The sequence below is a fragment of the Xenopus laevis genome, chromosome 1S, assembly GCF_017654675.1.
Source record: "Xenopus laevis strain J_2021 chromosome 1S, Xenopus_laevis_v10.1, whole genome shotgun sequence".
In the NCBI taxonomy this organism is placed as follows: Eukaryota; Metazoa; Chordata; class Amphibia; order Anura; family Pipidae; genus Xenopus; species Xenopus laevis.
In genome coordinates, this window is record NC_054372.1 from 27,707,998 (window position 1) to 27,724,487 (window position 16,490).

A 16,490-nucleotide genomic window follows, 5' to 3' on the forward strand; every position below is an offset into this window, starting at 1 on the left:
ATAAGCTTAAACTAATTACATATGATGTCAGTATCTCACCAATGAGAAAAGAGGGAGGAGAAAAAGGACTCATAGGTCCAATCCAAATCCTGAATAGAACAATAAAGATTTCAAGAAATACAAGAGTCTTTCCAAGTTGAAATTCACAATATATATGTGTATATATATATATATATATATATATTGATTTTTTGTATTGATTTTTTGTGGAACGTTTCCTGTATATATTATTTTTGTATCGATAACTTTTGTATTTTAATGTCAATTTGATGTTCCTTACTTAAATGTTTGATTCCCTTTCAATTTTGGATTGGACCTATCAGTCCTTTTTCCCTCCCTCTTTTCTCATTGGTGTTTGGGTCTTTAAATACTGACATCCTATCTAATTAGTTTAAGCTTATGAGTCAGTGTCAGATGGACACGAAATGCGTAAATCGTAAACTGATATCTGGTCTGATCTGCAAGTGACTTCAAGAGAGCCCTATACCTGCTATTTGTTTCTATATACTTATATAAATATATATATATATATATATATATATATATATATATATATATATATATATATATATATGTATATATATGTAGACAAAATGCAGGGATTGACAGCACTCCAAGGAAATACATCAAGTCAATAATTCAAATGAAAGTGGAGATTTATTGGTGATCCAACGTTTTGGCTCCGCACAGAAGCCTTCGTTAGGGAATGTTTTTCTTTCCCTGACGAAGGCTTCTGTGCGGAGCCGAAACGTTGGATCACCAATAAATCTCCACTTTCATTTGAATTATTGACTTGATGTATTTCCTTGGAGTGCTGTCAATCCCTGCATTTTGTCTACATACTTCTCAGACTAGCACCCAGGTTTCTGCATACTAATGGTTGTGCATTCCATTCTGTTTGATTATATATATATATATATATACAGTATATATATATATATATATATATATATATATATATATATATATATATATATACACATATATCTATACTGACCGCTTTCCTGAGCTGAGGGCCTGGGCAGGAGCACTTGGGCCACTGCTTTACCTGGGTGAGTCTCTTACGCAAAATGTGTGCTTTTTTTTTTTGCTTTTCTGATCACTGCTCTATGTCATATGACATCTTTGTGTGATGCTTTAGAGGCAAGTATGCTGCACCTATTGATGTGGGCTGCTGTGAGAAGCCTGGAGGTAAAACCAAAACCTTGAGGCCCTGCATTACAATGTTAATGGAGAAATAGAATGTAAACAAGAAAAATTGATTTGGCTTCCATCGACTATAGTGCAAATCAGTAAAGGATTAATTATAAGCTTGAACATGTTTTTGGGGACACATCACACCACTAAATCCATCCTTGGTTTGTAAATATGCAGCTTGCACTTACCCTTTATTTCAGGGCAGTTTTCTTCATCGCTTCCATCTTTACAGTCATTGTCCCCATCACATCGAAAGGCACTGGGAATACACTGTCCATTCTTGCACTCTGTCAGTCCTTGGCTGTGACAAGCTACGGGTATTGTTCTAATTAAAAGCTAGACCACTACCCTGTACATTAAATATATTCCCACACTGCTAAAGAAGTTAACCACAATATGAAGGAAGTTAAAACGTAGGGGCTGATTTATCAAGTATCTAACTGGGGAGTGCAGAAGGATTTGCAGAAACTTAATTGAAAGGAATGCAGAATTAAACTAATTTTGCGAAGGCATTTGATACAGTGCCATGATTGAAACAATAAAATAAATATTTCTAAATATTGAAATCTATAGCTTAATCTGTTTTTTTTTTTTTTTTTTAAATATTTTGGCACTAATATTTATAAAAGTTAAAGTTTAGGAATGGGAAAAAGAAAATAATTAATGGGTGTGGAGTTTGGACATAAAGTCACTTGTTGGCAGTAGAGATATGTAAGAGCACATTTATTCCAATTTGAGATACAATTAAAACATATAAAAAATTGCAATTCCTCCAGGAGATGAATACAGAATAACAAATCCTTTTTTACAGAAAGCAAATATAATAAACAGGACATCTTACAGCAGTTGACTTCATCTGACTTGTCGGCACAGTCATGGTCTCCATCACACACCCAACTTAATGTTATGCATCGCCCATCTCCACACCGATAACTTTCCAAGGGGTTGCAACCTGAACAAGCATATGTGACAGGTGACGTCTAATGAAACACTTAGAAGAGACAATATACTGATACATTTTATATGTTATAAATGATTACAACTTGGTAAAATTTCCTTAAAATATAAGGGTGCTCCATTGATTGAAGGATGTGCCATTCATAAATGCCCACTTACTATATATAATGAAGCACTTTAAAGGAGAACTAAACCCTTAATGAAAAAAACCCTACCCCCTACCCTACATAGACCCCTTCCCTGCTCCCCCCCCCAGACTAGCTGCTACTCCTGGTAAATGCCCGTAACTCTTTACTTACCCCTTGGTGCAGATTCAGGGCATCTGAGTTCACAGGCGCCATCTTCCGGCACTTCGGGTCTCTTTCCTTCACTTCGGCAATTTCGGTCACTTTCGGCAGTGTGCAGTTGTCGAGAAACGGAAGATCGCTCCAACTGCACATGCGCCGATACACCACTCCCATTCGATGATAAGAGAAGAAGATGGCACCCGTGAACTCCGATGCGCTGAATCTGCACCGAGGGGTAAGTAAAGAGTTAGGGGCATTTAGCCAGGGTAACAGCTGGGCTGGGGAGGAGCAGGGAGGGGGGTCTATGCAGGGTTGGGTGGGGTAAGGTTTTTTAATTAAGGGTTGAATTCTCCTTTAAAATGTTTCTACCTTCATTTGAACACTGGATGACTTTTTTCATTGTGGAACATGCTTCTTAACTATTTCCTAAGAAGAATATTATTCCCAGACTGAGCCAAATAAGTAGTCATGGACTTAACTGGGTAATAAGTGGTATTACACCCAGGAGCATAGAACCATGCCTGTAATAAGTAGGACTAGTGACTAACAAGGACTAGTGACTAAATGCCATGACTGGTCATTATCTGCATTATTGTAGAAGTGATATGACTTCAGCTTAAAGGAACAGTAACACCAAATAATGAATGTATTGCTGCACTGCACTGTTACTACTGGTGTGTTTGGTTCAGAAACACTACTATAGTTTATATAAACAAGCTACTGTGTAGCCACGGGGGCAGCCATTCAAAGCTGAAAAGGAGAAAAGGCACAGGATAGACCTCAGAAAACAGATAAGCTCTCTAATATACAATGGGAGTCTTCAGAACTTATCTGTTATCTACTGTGTATCCTGTGCTTGAATGGCTGCCCCCATGGCTACACAGCAGCGTGATTATATAAACTATAGTTGTGTTTCTGAAGCAAACAGACCAGTTTTACCAGTGCAGGGCAACAGTACTTCATAATGTAATTCCTTTAAAACATTTACATTTTTTTGGCATTACTGTTCCTTTAATAAGGAAAGAGTAGACAAGGTCTTCATATGGTGTACAACAGCAGCAATGTCTTCTTCCATGACAAACAGTTACATGTTGATTGTGTCAATCAGATTTTTGCTCATAAATACATTTTATACAAGATAAGATGGGCGTACCAGATGTTGTGCATATGTGGGCTTTTTGTAATAAAGAGTAGGGATGTCGCGGACTGTTCGCCCGCGAACTAGTTCGCGCGAACATCGACTGTTCGCGTCCGCCGAATATTCGCGAACGTCACGCGACGTTCGCCAATTTGGGTTCGCCTTAGCTGGCGCTTATTTTTGCCATTTCTCCCCCAGACCAGCAGATACATGGCAGCCAATCAGGAAGCTCTCCCTCCTGGACCACCCCCACACTCCCTGGACCACTCCCCTTCCATATATAAACTGAAGCCCTGCAGCGTTTTTTCATTCTGCCTGTGTGTGCTTGGAAGAGCTAGTGTAGGGAGAGAGCTGTTTAGTGAGTTGAGGGACAGTTGATAGTAACTTTGCTGGCTAGTAATCTACTTGATACTGCTCTGTATTGTAGGGACAGAACTCTGCAGGGATTTGAGGGACAGTGAGTTTAGGTTAGTTAGCTTTGCTGACTAGTAATCTACCTTCTACTGCAGTGCTCTGTATGTAGCTGCTGTGGGCACTGCTTCTGATCTCATCTGCTGACTGCTGCCTGTAACCCAATAGTCCTTGTAAGGACTGCTTTTATTTTCTTTTTTGTTTTTTTTACTTTGCTACTGTAAGAGCCCAGTGCTATTAGTCTAGCTGTGTTGGGGAGTGGGACTGGTGTGCTGCTCCTCCTAGTAGTTCACCACCACCAGCACCAACCAGAGTCAAAATTGTTACAAAGTATCTTATTTGCACCTGTTAGCTGTTCTGAGCTCTCTGCCAAAAGCTAATTAAGTTAGAAACTGGGTTTTTTTCTGGCTGTTCAGTGCAGAGAAAAGAGGGACTTTCCAGTACAAAAGAGGGACAGGGGGTTGAGTGGTCAAAAGAGGGACAGTTGGGAGGTATGCAAGTGCCACCTAGCTGTGTGAGCTTTTTCACATTCTGTCTAAATAACAATAATAATTCCGTGTCCGTAAACATCACCTGAGTGATGTTTTTACAGCAGCAATAATATATTCCGTATCCACTACTGTATACGTTGCCCTTGCAGGCATTGTTTGCCCAGTCTTTAACCAAGTGCCACCTAGCTGTGTGAGCTTTTTCACATTCCGTGTCCAGAAACATCACCTGAGTGACGTAGTGTGATTTCTGCCCTTTACAGCACAAAACGCAGCGCTGTGTCAACAATGTATTTTTCAGATACATTTTTGCCCTTGATCCCCCTCTGGCATGCCACTGTCCAGGTCGTTGCACCCTTTAAACAACTTTAAAATCATTTTTCTGGCCAGAAATGTCTTTTCTAGCTTTTAAAATTCGCCTTCCCATTGAAGTCTATGGGGTTCGCGACGTTCGCATTTTTGGACGCATGTTCGCGAATATGTTTGCGAACATTTTTTCCGACGTTCGCTACATCCCTAATAAAGAGTCACATGGAAATATGAAATCCATTGTGCATTGGTTCATATGTTTTTCTAAGTTAAAACCTTTTAAAATACGTCACTCCCAAGCTGTTTTTCATTTTTCAACTTGTTATCTTGTTAAATGTTATATCGATGCTATTATTTAATCATCCTGGCTGCAAAAACAACATTTCAAAGCAGAAGCTCTACAATTCAGAACAGAATAAAGATGTTCTGTCTCTGGCTGCCAAATTCAGGACATACCGCAATTTTGTTCGTCGCTTAGATCTCCACAGTCATCATATCCATCACAAACCAAGCTGCGATTCAGACATTTGCCCGTGTTACAGCGGAATAAATGTTCACTGCAATCTGTAAGAGGATAAAAATGAGACTTTAAGAGTCAGAGATACAATATCCTACGCATTCCATAAAATGAAAGAATATCACGCCAAATGGGGCTTGGGGGTATATACATAACTCCTGCCAGATCATGGTACAGTTTGTTGTAAAGGAGGTGAAAGCATTCCAAGTATTTCTCCTGCAAAATGCCCAAAAATGAAGGGAGCCAGGCACCCTACTGGGAAACTACATAATAAATCCAGGTACTGTCTGTGCTGAAATAAATCAAGGCTTGAAGGCTCATATCACATGTTCTTGAGATGCCACTTATCACCCAACAAATATGTCCTGCAGCACTTGAAATTCATTCCTGGCATATTATATGAGCAAAAGGGAAAGCCCATGATTAACAGTGTGAAATAGAACAGTCATAACAATATAAATCATATATATGTCGAGTCAGTATTAGCCTTTTAATACATTGTGTGTTGTACTGTTTCAACTGATGTTGTTGCTTCTACTGGTGAAGTCGTTTCTTCTCTAGGAAACTAGTATACAAGTAGTTTATAGCGATATTATAGCTTTATTAGTACAGATATGGGACCTGTTATTCAGAATGCTCAGGACTACCGGATAACGGACTTTTCCAAAACTTGGATCTTCATACCTTAAGTCTACTAGAAAATCATGTAAATAAACCCAATATCTTGGGTTTATTTCAAATAAGAATTAATTATATCTTAGATGGGATTAAGTACAAGGTACAAGGTTTATTATTGCTACAGAGAAAAGGAAATCATTTTAAAGAAATTCGAAAGTCGCCCATTCTGTAAATCGTGGATAATGGGTTTCCGGATAATGGATCCCATACCTGTAGGTTGAATTTATTTTGTTTGACCGTATCATATTATATAGCTGGAAATCTGCAATACTTGTGGAGCTCATAACTAGGAGACAGGTCAAAAAGAATTACTAACTAATTGGTATGGGCCATTATACCCACATTTTATTATTTTCCTATTCTCTCTATGGCTAGATTCAAGCTTAGGGGATAGTTCCACCTTCAGCTAGTGCTGCACATTTCCTTTGCCATTTTATTTGGCAAGCCATGTTCCTAAAAACATCATGTCACTTAAGTTGGCCTTATATACACCAATAAGAGCCTGTGATTTTTGGTACTTTATGGTGGCCCCATCCCAATCGATATTCATGTTCTATGGACATCAGTTGGTTCAGGGATCAGACATGCTGGAAAATTCAGAACATTAGGAAGCAAAGGTGCCGAGCACAGCAATACTGAAGTACGGGTATGGGACTTGTTACCTAGAATGCCCAGGACCTGGGGATTTCCGAATAAGAGGTCATTCCATAATCTGGATTTTCTACCACTCTAAAATAGAAGGGCTGCAGCCTCTCTTCAATTACAGGTAAGGGATTCGTTATCCGGAAACCCGTTATCCAGAAAGCTCTAAATTATGGGAAGGTCATCTCCCATAGACTCCATTTTAATCAAATAATTCAAATTTTTAAAAATGATTTCCTTTTTCTCTGTAATAATAAAACAGTACCTTGTACTTGATCCTAACTTAGATAAACGTTTGATTGGTTCCAATGGGTTACTGCCTAGGTGCTAATTTTCCAAGATTTGATAAATGAGCCCGATAGTTGCTGCTAAACACATTTTAAAAGGAAGCCAGTGCATTTCTCTCCCATCTGACTTAAAATTGTTGTTTCATTCTTCTCGTTGATTCCATAAAAGTGTCTACATATCAAATCAACGCTTCACAGCCAGCTTGGCAAAGATGACGTTTTACAAATCAACAGACATCTCACTGTCATGTTAATTCAGTTGAAGGATTTATTTCACAGCTTTTATTCTTGAGCTGAGTGACAGCTTATTTATGTTTCAGAGCGTGACAGTCATTTGTTAGGACTTTTGCATTAGATGTTCCCTGTCAGTATCATTCGCATTTGTAAATCACAGAGGCAATAAAGCATGAAACAAGTATTCAGCAAAGTATAAGATGCATCTAGGAGCCTTCTCTTATTTTACTTTCTCTAGAAAACAACTTTATAGCTACTGGATATGTTTCTAATATTTGCATAATACACAGGTAATGAAATATTGAATACTGAAATATTGTGAGCAATGGACATATGTGGAAACTGCAACATTGCTTACCTCAGGTAAAGTTATTACATATGTCACCAGGTATAAGAGTTGGATACAGCTAAATGAACAGATTGTGGGGCAAATTTACTAAAGGGCGAAGTGACTAACGCTGGCGAAAATTCACCAGCGTAACGTCATTTAGGTACATCGCTGATTTACTAATGGTCGCTGGTGTAACTTCTCTAGAGAAGCAGATAGACTCTAGCGGTACTTTGCTCCCTAATGCCTGTCGAATTTTCACTCTGGCGAATGGACGTAACTAAACGTAAATTCACTAAGATGCGGATTTTACTGAACGTTACTTCTTGCGCCAGACTTGCCTTCACCACCTCAGACCAGGCGAAGTGCAATAGAGTAGACAGAACTTGAAAATTTTTCAAAGTCCACAAAACGATGGTGTCTTTTCATTTTTCAGGGTGATAGGCTGCAAAAGAGCGTAAAATTCTTTTGGGGTAACCTGCTTCTCCCCTACATTTCCTAACATATGGCACTATATATAGTGAATAAAGTACCCCCTTTTGTAAAATATAGGGATATTATAAGTTACCGAGGAGTTTCATGACCATATAAAAACACGAGGCCGAGGTAACTTCTAATATCCTCATATTTTACAACTGGGGGTACTTTATTTATTATAATACACAAATTTCAATGAGTCATGTGACAGAAATGACATCAGAACTCACCGTTTATAACTGATGACATCAGAACTCACCGTTTATAAGGATATAATTTACAGGATATTCATGGCTTTTGTGTATTATATAGTGGATAATGTACCCCCTACTGTAATTTATAAAGATATTATTAGTCACCGAGGAGTTATGTGACCATATAAAAGCACGAGGCCGCAGGCCGAGTGCTTTTATACAGGTCACATAACTCCGAGGTGACTTCTAATATCTTTATAAATTTAAGTTGGGGGTACATTATGCATTATAATCTACAATTTTTGTGTGCAGTGGTTTATTTCCTAAATAGCTGACTTTACTACATATCTGGCTTAACGTTCTATACAGTTGTAAATTTTAGTCTGTAATTGTTCCCTTGGCTGACTTCAGTTTTTGGTTTACCCAGTTTCCCTTATTTAGGACTAAGTACCTGCATCTGTACTCTTCTGGGTCTTTTAGTTCTTTTAATGTGGCCTGCTATGGGTGACGTCATCAGCTGAGGAGAGGGAAAGGAAGAGAGATTGAAACTGGTACCGGATAGTGGAGGGGAGCGACACTGGAGAGGGGCCTTGTGAGGGGAAGCCAGACAGAGCAGACTGTCACTTGATGTCTGCGAAGCAGAGGAACCGAAACTTGAGATGGTGGGAGGGAGGGGGAGCCAGACTGCAGACGCAGCGTGCGAGGAGGGAGCTGGGAACGTCATCACGTGAGGCACTAGACGGAGCCGACACGGAGGGGCAAGGAGAGAAGAAAGTAAAGACTGGATGACTTGCGAGTATGTTAGGAGGAGCGCGTTAGCTGGTCTAGGAAATTAGACGGAAGGGGGGGCAGAGTGGAGTAACAACTACAGGGAGAGCAGTGGCAAGTGCTCTCTGTCTTATAATCGGCGCGTTCTGCCGCAAGAACGCGCCGTTTATAAGGATATAATTTACAGTCTGGTCCCATAGGGAAATGACCAGACTGTAGATTATAAACTATATAAACTATACACTGGGCTCATGTGTAGGGCAATATAACAACTCTATTTTATTTTATTAAGGTTTCCTGGACTTGTGTAGTGTAATGTATTTGCTGCAACATATACGTCCATTCAGCTTTAACTTCCCGCCCTATGCAAATTAGCCAACTTCGCCAGCGTTCGGCGCCCTGGACGCAACTTCGGATTTTAGTGAATTAGCGTTGTCCTGGCAAATCTACACTTGTCGCTGGCGAGGTTAGTAAATTTGCCACGATATATCTTAGTTAATCAACTAAGTTCTATCATTAGACAGAAATGGCAAATCAGTCAAAAATGTAGTATTACTTTTTACAAATAGCACAATATGCCATATTTAGCAGCTTTCCGGCTAACAGGTCTCTGGATAATAGATACCATACCAGTACATACATATACTACTACAGGTATGGGACCTGTGCCCAGCATCACTCAATTTTTTTTTTTGTTTGTTTTTTGTGTTTTTTTTTTTTTTTTTTTTTTTTGACATTTAGAAAATGTTTTATTATCACTCAATTTTTAACCTGGTCAAGTGCAGGGTACAGCAAGTCCAAGTGCTCTGAAATATTTAATGATGGTTGATTTTTAATGCTACAAATGTTGTCCCTAATGCTTGAGGAACTGTCAGTCAGATGTGGAATGTTTTGTATTAGAAAGCGCCTCGTTATACCTTAAATTCAGGCTATTAGTTAGTTAGGCTAAGTAACCAAAAATGTTATAGTGCTAACACATTACCAGCCTCTGGGATACTGATCAAATAAAGTATCCATGTTATTAGCTGTTCTTACACTGCCAATATGCTGGATTGGATAGTAGGCCCGCTCGCACACCCTGGCCTTCAATTCTGGATGCCTTGTGCTCGGTGTTGGAGGGATCGGCACCCTCCCAATTAATCTCAGAGAAAAGTACACTGGCACACGCGGCAATTCAAGCAGGGAGGACCGGTCCTCTCTGCTTGAATTGCCGCGTGTGCCATTGTACTTTTCTCTAATATCTTCAAATGCATCATGATCGCCCTCTTTTTTTTGGATCTGGCAATGGATGAACAGCAAAAGCAACTCCCCTGCAGCACAATAATGTGTCTTGACACTTATCTGATTGAGTCTATTGCTCAATTTTAAAAATATATATTGGCTGGAATGATAATAAAATCGATTGAGTGGAAAAACGAGTGTCTGAGACTGACTTACTGCAATATACCTCGTCACTCCAGTCATCACAGTCATTGTATCCATTACACGTTAGTTTCTTTTGTATACACACTCCATTGGCACACAAGAAGCTGTCGTGTTCTCTGCACGGAGCTAAAAGATAATGAATAATTATATGTCAGTCAGATAATGTATATAGGTGGCTAGTGGTGGCAGTTAAGTGGTAGTTAAGCTTTAGTTCTCCTTTAATATCTACAGTGTATAAGCACAGAGCCAAATGCATTTAAAAAAAGACTAAAAAATTCTGACCTTCTTGTCCTTTTTAATGTTTTCTGTTTTATTCCATGAAAACGAGAACAAATATTTATGTGTTGTACAAAATACATGATTTTGTTGCTATCTACTAATCTCCGAGCTTTAGTAAATAGGCTATTACCCTGCATCCTTTTTCTACTTAACTACCTGACCTCTGATACATATCCAGTTATATAGCATTGCCAAATGAGGATTTAAGAACAAATCCTGCAAATTAAAGAAGAAACAGTGTTTTTTTGTTGAAGTCATAGCTCCCCCATGCCCATTTTTAATTTGTTCTGTGGACCCAAATCCCAGTGTAAAATTTATATTAGCGCCATGAACGTTTACAAGCACATTCTGTAATCAGAAGCAGACTGGCACATTGACATCAATTCCTAAGGACAGCAGTGTTAGCAGAATGCGATGCCTGTTTAAAGAGGGTTTGGAATGCTTTCGCTAGAGAAAATGCCATTGTCATGAAACCCAGTTGGGTTTTCAGCAATTAGCATCTATCATTGTTTGTACTTACTGTAAAGGTCCTCTTCTTTTAACAAAGCTGCCTTTCTGTTTCTGTTTGGGTGAGATTCTAGTAATTAAGCAGTTGGAAAACCTGTCTGAAACTCAATTAAATCAGTGTAGGATTTTGAGTAGTGATGGGCGAATTTGTCGCTGAAAAATGTGCAAATTTCCAGTGAAATTCGTGAAACGCTCGTGTCAACACCAGCGGTAAAGTCAATGGGCATCCTAATAATGTTGATGCACAATGGTTTTGCCACTAGAGACTTTTCCGGGGCATGTCCAAAATTTTTTGATGCCATAGAATTTTCGTGGTCGTTTTGCAAATTTATTCGCCGGAGGTGAAACATGGAAATTTGCTGCAAATTCGTGCCCGCGAATTTATTTACCGATCACTAATTTTGAACACTAAACAGGATTCCTATGTCTATCCTATGTTAATAAGAAATCTTAGCAATGAAGATGAAAATGCCACACCACTTACAGTCTCAGCCTTTTATTGTTTAGAATGATACAACCTCTCATTATATATTGCAGTAGAGGTATCACTGGTCATATACTTTAGGAGGATTTAGGAGGAGGATGTGAGTGACCAGGGAATAAGAGCCATCTTACTTTGGCAACTTCCCCCCATCCTGCCCTATTTAGTAAGAGGGTATTAGCCATCGTAGCAATAAATAAGAATGACTTCCCTGCAGCTAGAAAGGGGGGATACCAATTTTAATGCATACGTGGGGTGCAAGGTATAGGCCTCGGGCTAGAACTTTATTAAGGACTACAAGGTAGCAGGTGTGTTGTGGGGATTAGGAGGTGGAGGCTTTGTTAGGCTTAGCAGTGAGTATCCTCAAGTTATTGATGTTATACAGTATTTATTGTTTAAATCATATTTCTGTTTAATGTGTTATGAATATCGATATTATACTATTATGGCTATGTTAGATTTCTTAAAGAGATTCTGACACCAGAAATTAAACCATTTTTACATCTATCATAATATTGGCTTTGTTTGCTAATTTTAATTTTGCCATAAAGTATTTGCTCAAGGCTTTTACATTACCCATCTGTCTCCCCGTGCTCATCTATGAAGGGGCTGCCATATTTGTGCAGCAGGAGTCCGTAAGCATTAGAAACTGACAGGGTGAGATGGGACAGTCAAGTTGGCAAAACAGTCAGGTTTAAGAACATCATCTAAAAATTATTTACAAAAACAGACCTCTCCGTAAACAACGATCAGCATGACCTATAGGTAACTTTTAATGTAAATTCATATTTTAAAAAGTAGTTTTTTAGCGTCAGTATCACTTTAATAAACAAAGCTAAGGCTGTTTCAACCAAAAGCTGGCTTCTGAGTATATGGCTTAGGGTTTCAGGAGAGGCCTGGGAATTATGATTGCCCTAGCATTAATGTTATACCAGAATGTCATACATTGCTTTCCTTTCTCTTGCAATGGAGAGAAGCACACACGGCTGGTGTTGCTGTTGTCTGTTTTATTCTGAAACTGGGAGCACCTTAGGAACTCTGGCCACGAAGAGTTGACCACCTGCAGCATTGGCTCACAGCCTTCTTGCGCTGCCTCACAAAACGATCTGCATGGCAGTAGGGGGTAGCTGCATTAAAGACAAATCCACAAAAGAAGAGGATTAAGACACCTTATTAAAGGAACAATATAATCAGTGAATAAAAGTGATTTGTTGTTTTCATGTCATTTTCATGAAATGGCTCTCTCCATAGCAGCATAACACTTTTGGGTATAGTAGCCCTTTAAATGCAGTTGTTTTGGTGATTTGGGTAGCCCACTCCGCTAGCATTCCCAGTAAATATAAATAGCACATGGTTAAAAGCAGATTGATATGTTTTGGGTAGCCGAAGATGAGTAGAGTATAACAGTGCTTTATTAGCAGAGTCATGCAGGCATTATACAACAGTAACTTTCACTTTTAAGCTGTACAGAACGTCCTGTGTATGCACAGTGACACCCGCAGGCCATTTGTATAAACACCACAATTACTTACAAGGACAGACTGTTACACATTGTCATCACCTACAGAAGTGCTGGATGATATATAAAGTGCTTCACGTTCCTGCTGAATTATCTAATGGAGATCCAGAGCAGTGCATGAGTTCAATGCACAGTTGCTTATCACTTGGGAGCTGCTATAAGGAGACGGGGCGTGAGGTGTGAAGTTCTGTGAATGAAGTGCCCATTCCAAGCCGACACTTACTTGACACATCTGACAACAACAGTCTTTGTGCATCTTTGCCAACAACCAATATAGCACAGAGTTATGGCCACTTCACTGGTGTCAGATAGCTGATAACATGCTGCACTACACATTGTATGATTCAAAAAGAAAATAGAAACCAACAATTGTTTGTGACAAGTGACAGGGCTGCTATATCCTACTTTTATGTACCTGTGATATACAGTTTGGCGGGAGGTGTCCATGTTGTTTCGTATATTTACTTCTGTCTTAATTAAAGGGAAGTTGACCTGATTTATATGTAAATTTCTCAACCCATAATGTTTTTTCCTGGTACAAACAGAACACTCATGGGCCTCCATTTAAAGAATTGCAGCTTTCAACACACCACTGTGGGTTAAAGGGATCCTGTCATTGGAAAACATGTTTTTTTCGAAACGCATCAGTTAATAGTGCTACTCCAGCAAAATTCTGCACTGAAATCCATTTCTCAAAAGAGCAAACAGATTTTTTTTATATTCAATTTTGAAATCTGACATGGGGCTGGAAATTTTGTCAATTTCCCAGCTGCCCCTGGTCATGTGACTTGTGCCTGCACTTTAGGAGAGAAATGCTTTCTGGCAGGCTGCTGTTTTTCCTTCTCAATGTAACTGAATGTGTCTCAGTGGGACATGGGTTTTTACTATTGAGTGTTGTTCTTAGATCTACCAGGCAGCTGTTATCTTGTGTTAGGGAGCTGTTATCTGGTTACCTTCCCATTGATCTTTTGTTTGGCTGCTGGGGGGGGGGAGGGGGTGATATCAATCCAACTTGCAGTAAAGCAGTAAAGAGTGATTGAAGTTTATCAGAGCAAAAGTCACATGACTTGGGGCAGCTGGGAAATTGACAATATGTCTAGCCCCGTGTCAGATTTCAAAATTGAATATAAAAAAATCTGTTTGTTCTTTTGAGAAATGGATTTTAGTGCAGAATTCTGCTGGAGCAGCACTATTAACTGATTAATTTTGAAAAAAAATTTTTTTTCCCATGACAGTATCTTTTTAATAATTATTTGCCTGAATGTTGTACAATGCAGGATACCGTGCTCTGGAAAGAGAAAGGCATTTGGTGCCTAGGCCTTTGAGCAAGGTGTTGGACAACTGAATGGCTGTGTGAGTTGAGTGTATGAGTACCATGCATGCTAACTTGACTCCAGTGACAAGCTTTGTACCTAAATACAATTGCCCTGCATAAAGGGTACAAATGACGCCCCTTGTGTGCTATATAGTGCCTTGCCACCATGCTGTTCATAAAGGAGATATATACATATATAGTATGCTATACTTTGGTTGGAGCCTATACTTCACTAGGAAGTCAAAGTTATTATATGTTAGAGGGTGTTTCCGATTATCCTGCTAATGTGATCCAAATGAAGCATGGAAATTGAACAAGATGGTACCATTTGGAGGGGAGCAGCTGTGCATTACTCAATAATACAATATTAATTTCTGTAAAACCACTAATCTTCAACTGAGATGGCAGATTGTTATGGCAATTACCATAAACTAATGTGCAGTGTAATTACCTCTATGTGGATGAAATTGCAGTTTTCACAACTTTCCTTATAGTGACCTTGAAGCAGGTCTGTAAATCCAGTCACTCCAGCCTTTATACATTACATTTTTGGCTAACTAACTATATTAGAAACGTTTTTTTTATTTTGCACAGCCCATCTATTTACCCAGTTTTTATTTTTATATTGAACAATTGCTTTAAGGCTCCTTTCAAAATGAACAATACGTGCCAACTCTGTGAAAATGATGTCTGTGATAATAAGGAATTCAGGGAGACTTTACTACGGACTAATCACAATGTACAAAAAGTTACTGATAGGACAGGAACGTAGGTCTATTTTTACAACACACACCATTTTGAAGCAGTTCTTGCAATGTCCTCTGTGTGATCCAAGTATATTAAATAGCATTTAACATTTCTGTTATCAATTAGATCATTTTTGCTCTGCATATATTTGTATTTTGTAATCAGACTGGGAGACCCCATACCTTTGCATGAACAAATAAACAAACAAAAAAATGGCTTGAATGAAACTTCAGAGGCTGAGTTATTGTTAAACATGACAGACTGCTTGCTTGGGTTTACAAAATAACATTTGGGCAAATAATTACAAAGAACATAGTGTTTGTAAAATCCCGTATAATGTAACCAGGCATGTGATTTTGTCCTCCAGCTGTTATGGACTAACTACACCCATGGACACCCAGGGTTTTAGAGAACAGAGCTGGATGCCTTCAGTTTAGACATCTGTGCTATTAACCCCATGACAGTTCCCTGATGTGCCAAGAAATGTATCAGTGATGAGAGGAGATATAAATGCTCCATCAAGCTGCACCTGCATTTGGAATAAGATCAGGTTTTGCTGAGCTGTTAGACCTGCAAATAAGTTCGGTATCTGAGTACCAGGTCCGGACTGAGAATTAAAATAGGCCCTGGCATTTCAGGTACACAGAGGCCCAAACAGCCCACCCCAGCCCACTAAATAGTGACTTTCTATGGGACCTTATAGCAGCCCCTCTGGCATTTGCCAGAACCCACAGATTGCCAGTCCGGGCCTGCTGAGTACTATGCAAAAGAAAGTTTTATCTATCACCTTTACCTATCAGGATTTTCTAACAGAAATGAATGCCTTAATTGATTTCAGCTGCACCGTGGGATATCATTACCCATTTCATTGGAAGCAAACTGTTCTGATTTCATCTCCATGGGTACTGGATACATCTGTATACTGTGTGAGCAAAGAATGAATACGCTTGTGACATGCTTTCACACTTCCAACAGACCTTCACAATATGGGGTGAGGCCCAGATGTGTCCATTTATTATTGTATAATAGAAACCTGCTCGGAAACCATCTTCTCCACATAAACATGCACACAGGCGACTGAAACATGTACCATTTGTAACTATCCGATACTGAGAGAACTTAAAGCATTTGTAAATGTGTCTAAAGAACAAGTCTATCTCTATACTAGTAATGCTCACTCTAACAAATAGTGGTTTATTACCTTTCCCCGGATTGGGAAGAAATTCTGTCTTTGGATTTCTGTAGCTTTCAAATATTATAGAACTTTTGTTAGTGATCATAAAATAATAATATTCTGTGCATTAT

The 16,490-nt window shown here is 39.0% G+C and overlaps 1 protein-coding gene across 1 annotated transcript in view; it reads right to left on the minus strand.

Moving 5' to 3' along the window:
- The window catches only part of corin.S (corin, serine peptidase S homeolog), an 89,792-nt gene that overhangs the window by 30,492 nt on the left and 42,810 nt on the right, over nt 1-16,490 (minus strand). Inside the window, exons 5-9 of the mRNA XM_018243131.2 lie at nt 12,550-12,731; nt 10,350-10,463; nt 5,244-5,351; nt 2,039-2,149; nt 1,386-1,508 (exon numbers count right to left, since the gene is read on the minus strand). Of these exons, the coding sequence (XP_018098620.1) occupies nt 1,386-1,508; nt 2,039-2,149; nt 5,244-5,351; nt 10,350-10,463; nt 12,550-12,731 (638 nt within the window). The remainder of the gene's footprint in view (nt 1-1,385; nt 1,509-2,038; nt 2,150-5,243; nt 5,352-10,349; nt 10,464-12,549; nt 12,732-16,490) is intronic.